Source organism: Daucus carota, chromosome 4 (genome assembly GCF_001625215.2).
Source record: "Daucus carota subsp. sativus chromosome 4, DH1 v3.0, whole genome shotgun sequence".
Lineage (NCBI taxonomy): Eukaryota > Viridiplantae > Streptophyta > Magnoliopsida > Apiales > Apiaceae > Daucus > Daucus carota.
In genome coordinates this window covers 42,550,504-42,567,282 of record NC_030384.2, presented here as the reverse complement: position 1 = coordinate 42,567,282, position 16,779 = coordinate 42,550,504, and the positions used below count along the sequence as shown (strand labels likewise).

The 16,779-nt window shown below is 32.3% G+C and overlaps 2 protein-coding genes across 4 annotated transcripts; both read right to left on the bottom strand.

Moving 5' to 3' along the window:
* Nucleotides 1-90: 90 nt before the first annotated feature.
* Nucleotides 91-11,069, bottom strand: LOC108216226 (vacuolar cation/proton exchanger 5-like). 3 transcript variants are annotated; one of them, XM_017388924.2, is made up of 14 exons: nucleotides 10,588-11,069; nucleotides 10,408-10,500; nucleotides 10,186-10,323; nucleotides 8,034-8,294; nucleotides 7,883-7,950; nucleotides 7,330-7,358; nucleotides 4,950-5,143; nucleotides 4,598-4,804; nucleotides 3,793-3,939; nucleotides 1,469-1,585; nucleotides 1,339-1,392; nucleotides 1,129-1,245; nucleotides 565-661; nucleotides 91-427 (listed from the first exon to the last, which is right to left on the bottom strand). In XM_017388924.2, exons 4-14 carry the CDS (start codon nucleotides 8,217-8,219, stop codon nucleotides 384-386), a joined length of 1,260 nt encoding a protein of 419 aa, XP_017244413.1. In that variant the 5' UTR covers nucleotides 8,220-8,294; nucleotides 10,186-10,323; nucleotides 10,408-10,500; nucleotides 10,588-11,069; the 3' UTR covers nucleotides 91-383. The 3 variants fall into 3 exon arrangements, with proteins under 3 accessions (XP_017244413.1, XP_063948373.1, XP_017244415.1); XM_064092303.1 differs by having other exon boundaries at nucleotides 8,034-8,200; XM_017388926.2 differs by lacking the exons at nucleotides 10,186-10,323; nucleotides 10,408-10,500; nucleotides 10,588-11,069 and having other exon boundaries at nucleotides 8,034-10,175.
* Nucleotides 11,070-11,349: 280 nt separating this feature from the next.
* Nucleotides 11,350-15,510, bottom strand: LOC108216318 (ras-related protein RABB1c). The gene is made up of 6 exons (XM_017389051.2): nucleotides 15,172-15,510; nucleotides 14,121-14,260; nucleotides 13,516-13,598; nucleotides 12,130-12,334; nucleotides 11,958-12,026; nucleotides 11,350-11,760 (listed from the first exon to the last, which is right to left on the bottom strand). Exons 1-6 carry the CDS (start codon nucleotides 15,215-15,217, stop codon nucleotides 11,668-11,670), a joined length of 636 nt encoding a protein of 211 aa, XP_017244540.1. The 5' UTR covers nucleotides 15,218-15,510; the 3' UTR covers nucleotides 11,350-11,667.
* Between the last annotated feature and the right edge of the window lie 1,269 nt (nucleotides 15,511-16,779).

Sequence of the window (16,779 nt, the reverse complement as noted above, 5' to 3'; positions counted from 1 at the left end):
AAGCTAAGTTGTTTAGTTTATTTTGTTTTTGTCAAATGCGGAACACATACTTTTTTATAATAAAAATAAGTGCTTATTTTCACTAATCAATAAATATGAAACAATTTTATATATATATTTTTTTAAAGATAACAAAATATGTATTCATTCTAAAATTAAAGCATTGACCCTGTTTTACATACTTTGTGAAAATTTGAAATTACTGAATATTTACTTGTCAACAAACAACCTCTTCAAAGCCATAAGGACACCGGACACCTTTCGGTCTCTTCACCATCGGTCACTTACTCACCATCAGAATTACTACCTCGACTCCTGAAGCCCTTTATACTTATCAAAAGCCCAAAGCATGATCTCGCATTGAAGCTAACTGATAGATATTTCTAGGGGTTGTCCTCTACAACACCATTGTTAACAGGCGGCACAACTACATTATAACAAGGATAGTTATTCCCTAGCATTGAATGTAACTTTGGCATTTAATTCAAAATCCAAGCTTTGATTAAGTTGTCAAACACAGAATGATCTGATTTTCCCTATAAAATTCAGACTGTGACAACTGACCTGAAGATAGAGGATCTCTATGTACGTAGAAAGTTGCAGCCAGTATCAGATAGCAAAGGAGGAGCATCTGTCCTTTATAGTGATTTGAATTTCCCTCCTAAAATACAATGAGTAACATAAAAGATAGAATTATGATAAATATATGTTAATACCTGATTGTATACAACAAAACTTGATATATTTGAGGTAAAATTAAATATTATCACACGGAATTGATGTGCTGGATGACAGGCATGACAGCAGTAGCCATAGGTATCACTGTATCACCATATTACGACTTATCTATAGCCAGATGCTTAAGATTTCTTAGAGATTTGGACCTATAATTCTGCACTCTATTCAACACAGACACACGCTGAAAGCAATTCTACATATGATGCCCAAAGCTGTATAACTCAAAAATCAATGATATTTTTTATTGCTCTTCAGAATTCAAAAGTACACAATATAGACTGCTGTTATATCAATATCTCAAGCTTCAATTCTCTTGTTAGAAGTTCAACAAAAGTTTCTACAAAAGCCGTATATTACCATTTACTATAAATTTCTAGACAATAGACTAACCTGCAGCATGAAAGCCACTGCTATAAGAGTCATAAAAACAGTGGCAGTCTCAAAAGGTTGAAAGTTCAAATCCACTGGATAGCCACAAATCCACCCAAAAACCACACAAAAAGGAATCTGCAATAATTGTAACAATCAGTGCAATGTTTATGTTTCAATTCCCCTAGGACTTAACACTTTAAAACGATGCACAAGACACTCTGAAACTACCCCAAACATAGCAATCTGTGTCGATGATCCTATGGCCATTTCCAGAGAAAGGTCCTGCACAGAGTGTAAATAATATGATACTGGAATTTGTACATAAACAATCTGTGAGAAACCAGAAGAATAGACTTACAAGCTTATCTTCCATAGCAAACCTAATAGCACCTGCATGTTCTGTAGCATTTCCCACTATTGGTAGTAAAATAACACTTATAAAAGCAACCGGCATATTCAGAGCAACAGATGCCCCCTGAAAGTAAAATCAGATTCGCTCTAAAAAAATGCAAGCCCACATTTCACAAATAGGTAGTACTTAAGATGGAAAATCACAAGGCAGAATTATAACTTTTAGTCAGAAAGAAGCCTACATTTCATAGTTAAAAACAATAAACAAAAAATTTATATGTTTAACCAGTGGGGTTAGACAACATGCAGTCTCGGGGTCCAAAGACCTAAAGTTGTATTAATATTGATTCTGCTACCAAGTCAAGCAAAACCACATGTGCCCAATTTAGCCACAAAAAAAAAACACGTGATTAGTATGTTCCAATTAAAGTTGAGTTAGAAAAGGTGAGGTATATGCAAACCTTAGAACATCTCCAACAGTGTCCTAATAAGGTTCCCTGAATATATAGTAAACAATTCAATTTCTAAAAAATGAGGACTCTATATTGAATGACAACTCCAACAATAATCCCTATCTGTGTTTCCTATTATTATTATTATTATTATTTTAGTATAATATTCAAAATCTATTAACAAAAAGATAATAAGAAAAAACATGGAAAGAGTGTGTAAAAGGTGGGAGATGAATATTAAATCATTAAAAACCAATTGAGGAATGAGCTAGCCATTACCTATTTATGAGGTATGAAAAGTAGATCCTTAATGTTAAGGGAATGACTAGGACTCTATTGGAGTGGATTTTTGTAGCATATTCATCAAAATAATAGTTTAGGACATCATCTAACTAATCTGTTAGAGATGCTCTTACACGTTAAAGAAACTTCAATGACTCTCATCCCTTATCTATATACTTCAACCTCTATGCATATTTAGAAGTTGTGCTCCAAAATTGCATCCTCCCACCATGGTCCCCTTCTCTATAATTATAATTTTTTAGGGAGAGAAAATCAAGCTTTGTTCCACCTCATCCCCCCCTCCTTATTTCATCTGTCCCACCAATGACATTGATAAATTGCATCAGCCATCATTAGTAGAGCGAGCTTCAACTTTTTATTCTTATGCATTTAGCTTCCTATATCATTTAGCATTGTGAAATGAATTCAAATAGGGTTAATAATCAAACAAGTCACTCAATAATATTATCAAGTTGGTCACTGATCTCCACGAGGTCTCACTCGACTCACTACAATCAATTAATGATATCATTTTGGTTGTTGCCGTTAAATTCATTCAAATATATGACGGAATTGTCAGTGACACGTGGCATGATTGGGATTAGGATTAGTTGGCAAGTAATGTTTAGATGGCCCATAGCATCTCAATCAACATATATAACTTTTGCATATATTTGTGTATATACACAATTTGTATGTAATTTTTTTTCAATTTCAATCAACCAACAAACTACCCTATGGCTCATCTGAATTGCACGATTGCGGAATTAGGGCGATGATGCATACATAAGAACGATTAGGTTTTTCACTTATTTTATCATGAAACACGTGAAGAATTACCATATTTAGCTCTTTGATTTAGGGTATTTTGTCCCCCAAATTTCTTTTCCAATCACACAACTCTATTAAAAGTGGTCCCACACCAGTTGTGGAAGGGGCAGATAGCTTGAATTTAAGTAGCCAGATAGCTCCAATAGTACCTTTTGGGAGGTACCCAAAAACAAAATCGTGCGGGCTAGGCCCAAAGCAGACAATATCATATTATCGTGGAGTTATGGCTCGCATAGTAGGCCCAACAAGTGGTATCAGAGCCAGGTTATGGCAGTCCGTAATAATCTCCGGTGAGCTCCAGAATGGAACCAAATGACATGCAAACGACATGTATATCGGATTATACATGCAAATGACTCTCTTCCCATCTATTTGTATACATGAAAATCTTTGTGTTTCAAAGCACGTTAACAATATATATATATATATATATATATGTGTGTGTGTGTGTGTGTGTGTGTGTATTCAAAGCACGTTAACAATATATATGTATAAACATACCGCAAATAACAAATATGAAATCAGAAAGAATTATATGTGATATGCCATAGCCACGCTTGGTTATTAAGGTTTATATTGAATTATTTCTTTTCAACTTTTCAAATACAGTATGACATGCATACAAGTATTTGCCGAGTTTCATGTGTTTTGAAATATCTCAAACCTTTAACAATTTCAATTAAACCGTTAGAGTAATTTTCATAAATATAATCATGTCAATTTAAAATATCATAATAATATAGAGCTAAGAGTAATAAACCAATACCTCTATGGCATTTACTAGGTAATCTGAGAGTATGGATATCCAAGAAGTCAAAACAATGAGCCATATAATTGATTCCCGTTTTGAGATCAGAGGGACTTTTTCATCATCGTCGTTCTCATCATCGCTGCTTTCCTCGTTGCTCTCTTCCTAAATTTAAACAAATTGTTAGTCAAACAATAATAATGCATAGTGGCTAAGAAATATAGCAAAGCATTATTTGATGCATCAGGCAGAAATAGATAATATGTTTTGGGTAGCTTATGCCATGTTTCTACTACAATATGTGTGTGTGTATTGTATTAGGTTCCCGAACATAGATACCAAAAAAATAATTTTTTTTTCCCTCTTTCTTCTTAAAATAAATGAAAAATAAAAAAAGTACACTAGAATAGAAGTTTGATAATAAGGAAAAAAGAAAATCCATACCATATAAGTCTAAAGAACAACAATTTACACAATTTTTTTGAGAGACTGCTAGAAGTTTAAAATGTTGTAATTAATAAGCTTCAATAGAGGGATATTTAATAGAAAAAACAGAAAATGGAGCATTAAACTTAAGAGACTATCTCATGTAATTAAGGAGAAGTGACTGAACACCGTTGAAATTGTACAAAAATAATGCATAACAATTTTTGTGATGACACATTATAAATGACATAAGAACTTAGGCCCGAAATTTACAGATTGGGAATGAAATGATACAAAACCAGAACACAAAACAAATTTACATGTCTAAATGAAAGGCTGAGCAACACAAGTGTTGGACAGTGTCTTTTAAAGTAATGTCTAGAATTGAACTAATTACCTCTTTGATTGGAGTATACATACTATTCTGGCTTGTTAGTTGAAAAAAAAGATACACGACATATGCTGTGAGCATGACACAGCTGCTAAACCTTGAAAGAACTAATTCAGAATTTCCAAAATGCAACTCTGATTGTGAAAAGTGGAGAACTGCTGGGATCTGAAGGATCATTACTGTGTTAAAGAGTACTCCTACATTCATCAGAGCCTGCCATCAAATTAAGAACATACATTATATAATCAATCAAGATTATATAAAAAATATTACTATATTAACTTATGGTGCAAAAATAAATACATATATTATTTCTTTATTCAGTAAGGGCATCAAGTCAGGCAATTATTTAACCCACCTTACCAAACACTTGTTGCTTATTAGGATGAACAAGTCCACCACTGTAAAATGCAAAACCCAGCATGAGCAACATGTTGGACAGAATCGAGCCCAGTAATGACTGGTGAATAACGCGTAGCATGCCGTTTTTCATTGCAGCAATGGATATAATTAATTCTGTTGCATTTCCAATAGCGTCTAGAAGACCCCCAGCTGCAATTTGGCATTAAATGACATGAAAGGGTCATCATAATAAGTTATAACTCAAGACCTTCTTCATCAAATTTATGGCGAAAATAGTACTCCCTAACCACAAGTACTAGTCATTTTTCAGCATTTGTCTCATCTATACCATACTATTAAAGCCGAAACACTGAAAGTTTTGGTCGGTATGTCGATCGGTGTTTGGGCCTACGAGCCTCCTTCATAACATGTTTAATGGGTCTTTTTGATTATAATTAAAACACATTCAAATATTCTCATTAAAATATATCTTTTCGGGTGAATTCTTAATTAGCCTTTTGACAGGCTTAACTATTAAGAATTTATTTAACATATTATATAAAAATACTTATTTAACATATCCAATAAAAATATTAATCCAAACATGTTTATTAATTATTAAAAAAATCTATTTTAATGAAAAGACGCGTATTATTCCAACATAAATTTATCTTTGAAATAAAATTTAATATTAAAATATATATACATTATGAAAAAACATATATTATAAGTCAACCGTGCATGACACGGGTTATAAGCTAGTAATACCTTATACATGTATCCCTATATTTACTATCTCAGCATCTCCAAATCTAACTCGGTTAAAATTCAGTAAATATAGAAATAATTAATTTAACTAACATTTTCTTAGCATACATAACATTTTAGAAGTATTTGTGATTGGGGATTAACTCTATATCTGTATAAGTAATTGCACCAACAAAATTGTGTGTTACAATTCATGACTACTATGAGGCGCTTAACAGGTTGGAAGGAAATATGATTAGAAGATTCTGTAGCAAAGGTAAATAGTTTTATGATAAGAACTATATATAATGCACACATGTTCTATTTTACATTTATATTTTTTGTAGTGTTCAGTAACTATTAATTTAAACATTTTTAAATTTTAATAGATAAATATTACGGTATTTTTTTGTAGTTGTACTGAACTGAATTTAAGATCTTCCCAAATACATATTGAGGGTGAACTAAGATGATGTGCAAGTAATAGCATGTATTGCTTTTTAAATAAGATCTGCTTTTCATATATTTAGTTGTAATTATACATCAATATCAAGGTCCCAGCTTCATTTGTCTACATTATTAATTAGGTGTTGGTATTTAGCAATCTCAATGGTTATGTGGTTAGGCAGTTAGCCAAGTTACTTAAAGCAGATGTTTCCTGTTTCGGTTTTTTATTGTAGTAGCTGGTCTTCTTTTGTAAGCTAATCCTGGGGTAAAGCCCTTGCAGTCTTGTACATATTTTTTGGTTCTTAATATATTTCAATCAGCAAAAAAATTGTAAAAATAAATAAATGTATATACTTATAATATACATATTCTAATGAAATAATTTCAATACACATATGATCTCATTCTGTAAAATTTAGTTATGAAAATATAATGACAAATTTTACGAGATTTCAGGAATGTGATGGAAAATTTAATATATTTTGTTACAACGTCCAACATATAATTAAATACAAAATATACTAATATTTGTAGTAGGAGGTCGTAGCTCCAAGCTAACTAATGAACTAAGGGAACTAAATGAAAACCATTTAAGTTCAATTCTCTTAACATTAACAATCAACTTGTTCTACAATTAACTATAACCTGACTACGAAACAGGAGGAAACACTTACATATGCTACTAAATAATATGGATATATTCAATATGCTAAACGCCAAATAATGTGCTGGACCTTAATATTTTTCATCAATTTTCATTTTATATGATTTACCTCTTAGGTGTGGGATTCTAGTTATATATGTATTTGTTAGTTATTATTAACTACTCGTATTATATTAGGATTTTGTTATATCAATAGTTAACTTGCAGGATTCTAATAAAAATAAAGAATAACTTGCAGCGGTAAACACATATATATGAACTTACAACAATATTAGAGGGGTGAAATCAATTATGACAGCATTGAAAATGTTTTCGACTTTTGATCAACAGCATGATAATATTCAAGACATGGTAAAGTAATAACTGAATGCCATCAAGGCATCAACACTTCAACAAAAACAAAAAATATTAAGCAAACTAAAGGTCAATACCATCTCACATCTCCAGCATGATATATTATCAACATAAACAGAATGGTCTCAAATTTTAAAATTTCAATGAATAAACCTAAGAGCCTATATGAACTAAAAATTAAAACCTGTTTCTCCAGTGTTATATGCCAGTTGCCTGCATACAAAGAAAGCCAATATTACTTAATAAATTTATACACTGCAAAAGAAATAACTATGGTGTAAAACATTAAAGCTGCAAACATACAACATGCATTTCAAGAGATTTTCCCTGGTTTATCAGCAAAACATTTAACGTAACCAGAAACAGATACAAAGGCGTAATTTTCTTCTAGTCAAAACAGAATAACACGGACTGTCAGCCTTAAATGTTTTAGAATTCAAATGTAGTTAGAAAAGTATCGGCCTTAATATTTAAGTTCAACGACACAAGTAAATTAAAAAGAATGTCCAAGCACTTGACAAAAAACAGAAACTGCTTTACTCATCTTCATCCGCAAAAAACTCAACCAAGCTAGTCATTAGGACGTAGGTAAAGTTATGGCAGCGTTATCTATAACATTATGACTTTAGAATAGTGTTTCACATTCCATCCCTATGTTTTAGAAGCAAAAGAAGTTGTGTATTACATATGTAAATCATACGTATTTAAGTTTAGAAAAAACAAGCATAGGGCATTACTCTGTAGCCCAACCCAACCGCTCTGCCATAGGTATGATACCTACTAAACTGAAGACAAAGACCCAACCCTGAAATCAAAAGGTAAGGTATATAAATATGAGGAATTATCAATATAAACATCTATGAGTTTTCCACAGCATCCACAACTCACTTGCTGACTTGTCAATCCATGAATCAGTATGGCTAAAGGGCCAAAAGCTAATAGAAAGGTCATTTTGTTGGAGAGAAGGACGATTTTTATACTCTGAAATATACGGTGTATGGCACTCCTCATATATAGATTTTTCATGCTAGCAGAATACGATGATCTTTTGGAATCTGTATTCAGAGTAGTCATCTTTCTGTCAGTTGGTGCCGTGCTGATCAGGCTATCCTCTCAATGTAGTGATTCCATCCGTAGATAATTGAAAACCTTTATTCACTAACAGTACTTTAAATGACGAAATCAAGTGTTTTCTCCTAAGAGGTGCACAACTACTATAAACAAACAATAAACAAAATTATGAAATTGTTCAGCAATTACTCGTAATTAAATATCACATAAACAAGGGAGAAACCAATTTACCCAAAGAAACTGATTCTATGTGTTTAAGTGAAATAAAACGATAGTAATAGTAATCATATTTTCTTATATATGTAATGTTGACTTGTTGTATGTACGATAAACATATTTTTTTTGTTTACTTTAGTGAACATTTGTTAAACCAGCTAATAATGTAGCCAAACTAAAATTTCAGTTCAGTAATAACGTTTATTTTACTAAAGTAACATGACACCACTAAAAAAGAGCCAACACCATGAGAACAATAATGTAGAGAATTTTTTTATCGCAAGTGACAAAAAAACCTTGTTTTGACCAGATGATGAATATATCCGGTTACATAAGATGGTTCCTCTAGTTTTTCTAAAAGCCTGCAGAATCTTTCCTACTACAAATGTTATATTTTAGTTTCCAATTGTTGATGTAAATTCAATTGACAACTCCTGTAGTACAACCTTTAGAATCTAAAATCTGAATATCAACTAATAAATATCCCATCAATCAGATACAAACCCATAATTGCAGAAACCTTTATAGAATTAGAAAATTACATTTACATCACATATTTTTTTACCATTCATATATCTGGCTATCCGCTATCAACTGCCTGAAGTGAAGGGGAGATATACTGACACCTAGAGGTGGATGGTTGTGCTTCATATAAGTAAATTTGGCCCAATTTTGCAAACATATAAGAACCAGATTTGATGAGGTTGTCTATAATCCTTTGGTTTCTCCAATCACTTTGTCTTTTAGTTTGCACCAAAGTTAATTTGATTTGACAAGAAGTATATTCCAAGCCTCCTAAGGATGTATTACCTCGTAATAATCAGCTCTCATTAACAGAGCATCGTAAATAGTGGCACATTCTGATATGCAAAATCGAAAGCCTAGCACTAGCTAGTGAAGTTTGCAATTTTACACAAAAATTCGTAAGTCAGTCGACTACAATGACAATCTTACTTACGTACTAAGACAAGACTTTGGGAGCAGCTCTAAGTTTGGTAACTAAATATGTTTCACAAGAAACAGGTCTTACCACAGTGTTAAACTATAGTTATCCACTAATTTATCAGTTTCCTAGACTGCTGTAATAGACTGCCAAGATCCATGCCACCTTAAAAGTTTTCCAGAAGGACATTGGCAATCAAAAATCCATGCACCTTAGTTGAACAACCTTGACCAATAAAGCTATCACATCAAGCATCACAGAAGATGGTAAAAAAAAAATAATTGAGGTTGCGTATTATAAGCAATGATCTGTCATTCTGTCTTGGAGCTAAAAGAAATATATCCAGACCAAGTCTACATTACTAGCAGAGGAAGTTTATAAGACATTAAAGTCTGTTATCCCACCTCTTCATTTTGCCTTAAGTACCCTTGTCTGACACTCGGACATGGGCATGGACACTGAAATCTATTTTAGGCTAACAACATGTAATAATATTTATGAATTATGCATTACTGAGTCAAAACTTGAAGACACTTCCAGACTTGGTTAAAAAATACACTAAGGTCCTATTTGGCTTTAATTTCTGGTTTTTTTTTCTTCCAGAAAACAACATCTCCACATCTTCTGTTCTATGTTTTTAAACTGTTTTCTAGTTATTTAAATTTTCTGAAAGCTGTTTCTAAAAACAAGACCAAACATAACATCTGTATTCCAAATTAAAAATAGTTCTTTGGTTATGAAGCTAAACATGGACTAAATAAAGGCATGTTAAGTATTTTATTGAATTTGATGTGAACAATACGGCAATACCTAATATCTGTGCTGGCTTCTTTGCTTTCCCCAAGTTGGCATTGTGAAATGCCTCAACGGTGCCTATATCTTCCTAGTAGCCATCATACATGTAACAGTAAGCCTTATATTTGGCCTCAGATACTACTACCCGCTATCCTGGAATATAATGTATTCTAGGCATTAATTAAAAAAGAGAGATAAGAAAAGCATACAATCTAATAGAAGTTGCAGCAGGAATACCTCCAAAATCATTAGTGACAATGCATATACCCATACTTGCAATGTAGGCCATCTCTTCGACTCTCCGATCATCAAGACCCAAGATAGTCTTATCTGCTTAAAACAAAGCATATTATTTCACTTGCCAGACAGCAAAAGTTTGACTAATAGATAAACACATTTTTGCAAATATTGTCTTACGTTTATAGACTTGTCTCTCTGCAAATTCGTTGCACGCTTTTCATCCATTGGCAGGGGATATCAGCATAGTTTCTCTGTGCGCTTGGATAAATTTCTTATAATCCATCAGGTATTCTAGAACATTCATATGCTCCTCAACATTTGACTCAACAGTGCTAACCAACTTAAATTGAAATCAAAGTAGAGTTCGTAGAAGTAAAAGGAGCAAGACACTATCAGAAGACTCTAAAAAGTACACGTTGTTTCAGAACCACGGTTCCATAACAATTTTGCATGTGGTCAAGAATTAAATCCTTGACAACAACTAAGATATGACAGAATCTGAGTGAATTTCCGTGGTGTTTGCTGCTGCGGGAACTGATTTCGGGCTGACTTTAAGGTGTGATTATGTTGCAACTCCAAAAAATTAGGGTTCTCAATTGTTATGAGATAATAACAGGGAAAGTGTGTGATGTGGCCTGTAAAACTGCGTTTTGTTCTCGGTCTCGATTGTAGCTCGGAAAAAAGATCATACTCTCATTTTTTTATAAAATTATTATTAATTTTCGAATTAATAATTGAAAATATCATTCTTGATATCTAACAAATTTTAACAGGAAGATTGGCTATAAACTATAGGGCGATGGTGAAGTTAAACATGGGACATACGGAGGTGCGTTATAGAATTATAATATAAGATACGTGTTTAAAATTGGAATAACATAAAAATAAAATAAAAAATATTTGTTTCCAAAATGCTTATCACGGGATACTTGTTTTAAAAATAGGTAACAAACTCAATCTAAATATATAAAAAGCAAAGCAAGGACACAATATTTTAATTATCACACTTGCAATAAATAATAAACATTTTAATTTACATATTTTACAATTTATAATTTTACAGCTGGCTGAGAAATAAACATGTATATATTTGTTTTTGTTTACTTCCGATTTCAAGGAGACTGATCTTTTAAAAGAGACTGATCCTTTAAACCAAAAGAAGACATACACCAAAGGGACAGTTTCAACAATCAACAACCAGTCTCTAATTTCAGCTTTAAACAATCCATTCCACTGAGAAAAGAAGATAATCCGTTTTCAACTGCAACATCCACCTGCTTGAGAAGAAGAACCATCTCTTCCTCCTGATGTCCCTTGTATGCCACCGTATCCAACTTTTATCCCATAAGACTGTAAAAAAATAGGAGCAAAACATTGACCGGATGAGCAACTACAAACTATTACAAGTGAACAACTATCCGTCTTCAGAAGCTATCAAAGCCCAACTGTTGTCAGTATGTACTTGACAGTAGATGCATATAAAACTCCCCATGTTTGTGCCTTCACTTATCTACATATCAATGAAACCAGAAAAAGAAAATACTTACCTCATTCGATACGTCAAAAATTCCATCCTGGATCTTCTTATGAATTGTAGCTGCAGTGCTTATAAATGCCTGGCATATAATGTCATTTTTATTAGATTAAAAGAGAAGGAATAGATACTGAAGTGCATTTGTTGTGATATTATTTGTACACCAGAATAGTAACGAGACACACCTCTTCAACATTTTGAGCAGTTTTTGCAGAGGCCTCCATGAATATTAAGCCATGTTCCTTGGCAAATTGTTCGCCTTCCTCAGTGCTTACAGCCCTTCTATGAGAAAGATCAGATTTATTTCCTATCAGCATAATAGTCATATTCGCATTGGCATGCTGCCTAGCATCCTCCAACCAGCTCGCAAGATGATTAAAAGTTTCTCTCCTGAATTGGAAAAATGTATACATCGAGTACATTATGTTTCCATAATAGATACAGTAGTCAACATACCTCAATACATTGACCAACAATAATAAAAACTTTCATGACAGGTTGCCATGCAGTTAATATACCAACATCATCAGCTAAAGGCCAGAAGATTATTTGACATTCTAATGTACATGTTCGAAGACAGAAATAATGTCCACTTCTTTTCTTTATGAAGGAAAATAATGCCCACTAGTGATACTGCATCTATTATATACGTTGCTGAGTACAACATGTACGAATATGAGTTCTACTGAACTTTTAATGATGGAGACATCGTAGATATCTCTTTTAACTGTTTATACCATCTTTATTAGTGAAATCATATCTCGTTATACTATCATGTTTTTCTCGATAAGCAGTGCCATTGCGGTAGCACCAACGATACATTTAAAATTATTTATGTAAGTATATAAAACAGTATCTTATTATTATCATTAACCTCTGCCTCTGCTGCAGATAAGAGCTCAGTAAATAAGATCCAATTTTTGACACAGTATATCTCTCAAAGGTTACAACATACAAGAACCTCTTTGATACCTTTAAATGATTATGAGACTAGCACTTGCATATATAAGTATCACTAAATCTATATTACCATATTCAAAATGTGAATAGATTATTTTTTATAGATTATAAAATACCATCATATTACTGTCCAATTCTGTATTGTTCAAGAGAACTCCTGTAGTGTAAAGCATCGACGCAGATAATACAATATATGGTTTTGGTGAAAGAATGATCTTGACAAGACAAAGGAAAATATATCCCCATCACTGGCACTTTCTTCATTTTTATTAGGTATTCAATTTGTTTCTCTACAAATTTGGTATGTTTCAGTCCAGTAACTGAGTAAAATTTGTCATATGCAGTCAACTTGTTTGGTTAAAACACGTTAGCAGATCGTGTTATTTATAGCCAGGGATGTAAATAAACCTAGTCAAGCTCGAATAACACTGTGCCAGAGCTTTGCTCGTTAAGAACATATAGTCTTCAAGATTTAAGTAAAACCCCTGTGCTGCTTATTAATATTCCTTGATTGCAGGGGCATGCACAAGGGCTCAGCACAGAAAGGCCGAGTGAAAATACAGTAAGTAAAAACATCAAATTACATCTTTGCACAACCAAAAAGAGCTTACCTGGTGATATCATAAACGAGCAATGCACCCGCAGCACCTCTGTAATAGGACCTTGTGATAGACCTGAATGATTCTTGACCAGCCTACAAGCAAATCGCAAATATCAAAGACCAAATTCCTTCGGAACACAAAAATGTTTCAAGACATGAATAATGTTTATGCCTCTTAACATATATTACATTCTTAAATTGTACATACACAACTTATAAAAAAAACTCAGTTATGTCAAAAAGTCGACAGAAATTAATTATACATAAAAAATAACTAAAACATCAAATCAAAATAATGACATTATAGTGTTTTTCTAACGTTGAGAATGATGTCAATTTTAATGTCTGGAAACATATTCAACTTGGTGAATGACGTCAATTTTAATGTCAGGGAAAATCGAACTGGGCTAGAGGCAGCACGTTATTGAGAACTTGGTAGTATATGAAGCAGATGATAATGAAGAGGGAACGAACTTAGGCCCTAGTGAGTACATATATATGTTACATGTTCAGAATTGCAGAAATTTGAGAAAAGAAATGCTTCGATTCTGGACAAGTCGGAGCCAAATGACAAAAAAGCTATGGAAAAATAAGAAAATATGACAAATAACTAACCGTGTCCCAGATTTGCAGCTTTATTGGCTTGTTCTCAATTGTGATCATTCTGGCCCCAAATTCAACCCCAATGGTTAAATCATGGACTGGCTGAAAACGCTTGTCTGTGAACTGCAAAAGAAGACATGATTTACCAACTCCTGCAAAAAAATAAAACCAAACATGAACATTGTATCTTGCGCAAGTTCAACATATAGTGCACCAGTTTACTTCGTAATGCCATAACACTCTTTAGTCGGAAGCAATGGAATGAAAAATGTGAAGAAGTTTAAACATGGGTGAAATAGAGGAGAGTGTAATATCTACCTAACAAAGTTTGTAATGTACGAGTAAGAGAATGAATGACCAGCCATAACTAAATTGCTGGAACCGAGCTCCAGTATACAAAAATTATAAAATAGAATAGAAGGAATGGACATCATGTAAATGCCCATCCAATAATACAAAGCTCTTTCCATTCTTACTCCATTTTATTCCATCTAATGGAAAAGACTGTAAGAGGTAGGGCCAAGGTTTTCTAAGATGGCTAGTGATAGAATAGAAAGAATAAACCTGGAGTGGGTGAAATCTTGGAGGCAACAGACCTATATGATAAAGAAAGATGAACAGTTTTCCAAAATTGTTAAATCTGATCCCAATAGGCACCAAATAACAGTACGTAAACAAATTCACTTGACATTCTTCCTTTAGCAGATCATTTGAACCTACGATGATGGGTATATTGGGATGCAAAGAGAGCATCCCGTTGAGTTTGCAAACAAACCTAATGTATCAAGAATTAATTCCAAAATGCAGCACCACATCTTAAAGACTTGTATTATTTTCCGAAGAAGACTTGTACTTTCCTTAATGACTTAAAGCTAAATTATAACAACTCTCAAGCTGCTTATTCCTCTCATCATGTACACGTGAATATGTTATACACTCAGGCACAATGTGTCAACATAAATAACACAAATATATGTTATAAGAACAGTGCTATAACAACAGGGAGAGAGAGAGGGGGAGAGAGAGAGAGAGAGAGAGAGAGAGAGAGAGAGAGATTAAATACCAGTATCACCGATGATGATGTATTTGAAGAGATAAGCGTACGACATAGTGGCGACGGTGATCAGATCTTACAAAATATAACAAGATTTAAAGGGTTTATGATTAAAGTTCTGCTCCGATAATGAAAATGAATATATTAAAACAAATAGCTATTGAATGATGGAATATATAGGGAGGATATACAGAAAAGGGGAGGACAGAAAGTTGAGTTGTTGACCTCTCTCTATATTTGATGATGAAGAATACAAATACCGGGGATGACAGGGAATAAACAACTACTGGACTCTCTTTTGAGGCCCTGCCTGAGCTGTAACCCCAGATATTTGTTCTACTTCTGTTCATCTTTTTTATTGACAGAACATATTTCAATTGTTTAAAATTATTTTCAGCAATGCACCTCTGTCATGTTAGTCAAAATAGTTAAATAGATGAATTTTTATAGTAAATAATTATTTTTAGTTTACTGCTAATACGGTTTACCAATCCCGTCTATTTTATTATAATTCCTCAATAATTTGACATTATTTTATTTCCCATCTTAACAATGCTATAATTGGATGTGTGACTGCTTTATCGTATTGTAAATTATATATTCGTTAAAATAAGTATTTGTATGAAAGGATAATGATATTTATATAATTATATATTTTATGAAATTCGGTTTTTCCAAAATTAAGAATTCATCTCCGTATATTAGTTCAAAAATTGGTTTTACATTTATCTAAAAAAATCTACTTTATAACAAAAAACATGGTATTATCCTGATAACAACACTAAACATATTGGGGTTGTAGTGACATATTATACATTTAATTCATTTTGATTAGTATAATTTTTTAGTTCATTATTAGAAAGTACAACCAATAAAAAAAATATAAATATTTCAGTGTTTAGTAGATGTCAATGAGCACACCCCATAAAATCCGTTATTAAAAGCCTTTTTTTTAAGTATTTTTTTTTACTTTAACCCGAATATCTCTTTGTGTAATAAGTCATGAGTCGGTTTTAAAATTAAAAATAAGCTAAAATTGATTAAAACCAGAAGTTAGTTTGAGATAATTTTTATAGTGACTTAATTTTTAAAATTTTTTATAAATAATTACTCATAAGCAGTGTTATAAAAAGCGGGAACCGGACTTATTCGGTGAAAGCACCGTCCAGCGAAATCGGAGATTAATCGGAGTGATTAATTGTAATCAATTTAATATTATATTTTAAATTATATATATGTTAATATATATATATATATATATTAATAAATCATATATACTATAAATTTATAGTCATATAAAATCAAAAGATTAATGATTTTATATAACACAAAACATGTCTTTATATACTTAAACAAGTCCAGTTATCTCATATATAAACTTGAATTTGATTGAATTTACGAAAGAAGATATTGCAAATTTATGTAATTAGAGTTTAGGGGATAATATTGAAAGAGTGAATGGTAATAAAAACAACTTTAATTTCTTGTATTTTGTCATTCCGTGTTTTTTGTTTTATTAAAAAAATTACTTTGTGTTTTAAATTTTTTTAAATTCACTGATTTTTGACCGACTTTTTCCGATTAATCCCGTCTTTTTGACCGATTAATCTTTTGACC

What these genes read in the sequence shown, in the direction of transcription:
- LOC108216226 (XM_017388924.2), bottom strand. Translation starts at nt 8,219, where the DNA reads ATGACTACTCTGAATACAGATTCCAAAAGATCATCGTATTCTGCTAGC. An exon ending in TGTATACTCCAATCAAAGAG is followed by an intron (nt 3,940 to 4,597) that starts GTAATTAGTTCA and finishes GTTTAAATTTAG; the next exon opens with GAAGAGAGCAACGAGGAAAG. An exon ending in TAGAGATCCTCTATCTTCAG is followed by an intron (nt 428 to 564) that starts GTCAGTTGTCAC and finishes GTTATAATGTAG; the next exon opens with TTGTGCCGCCTGTTAACAAT.
- LOC108216318 (XM_017389051.2), bottom strand. Translation starts at nt 15,217, where the DNA reads ATGTCGTACGCTTATCTCTTCAAATACATCATCATCGGTGATACTG. An exon ending in AGCTGCAAATCTGGGACACG is followed by an intron (nt 13,599 to 14,120) that starts GTTAGTTATTTG and finishes ATTTGCTTGTAG; the next exon opens with GCTGGTCAAGAATCATTCAG. An exon ending in CTCGTTTATGATATCACCAG is followed by an intron (nt 12,335 to 13,515) that starts GTAAGCTCTTTT and finishes TTTCCAATTCAG; the next exon opens with GAGAGAAACTTTTAATCATC.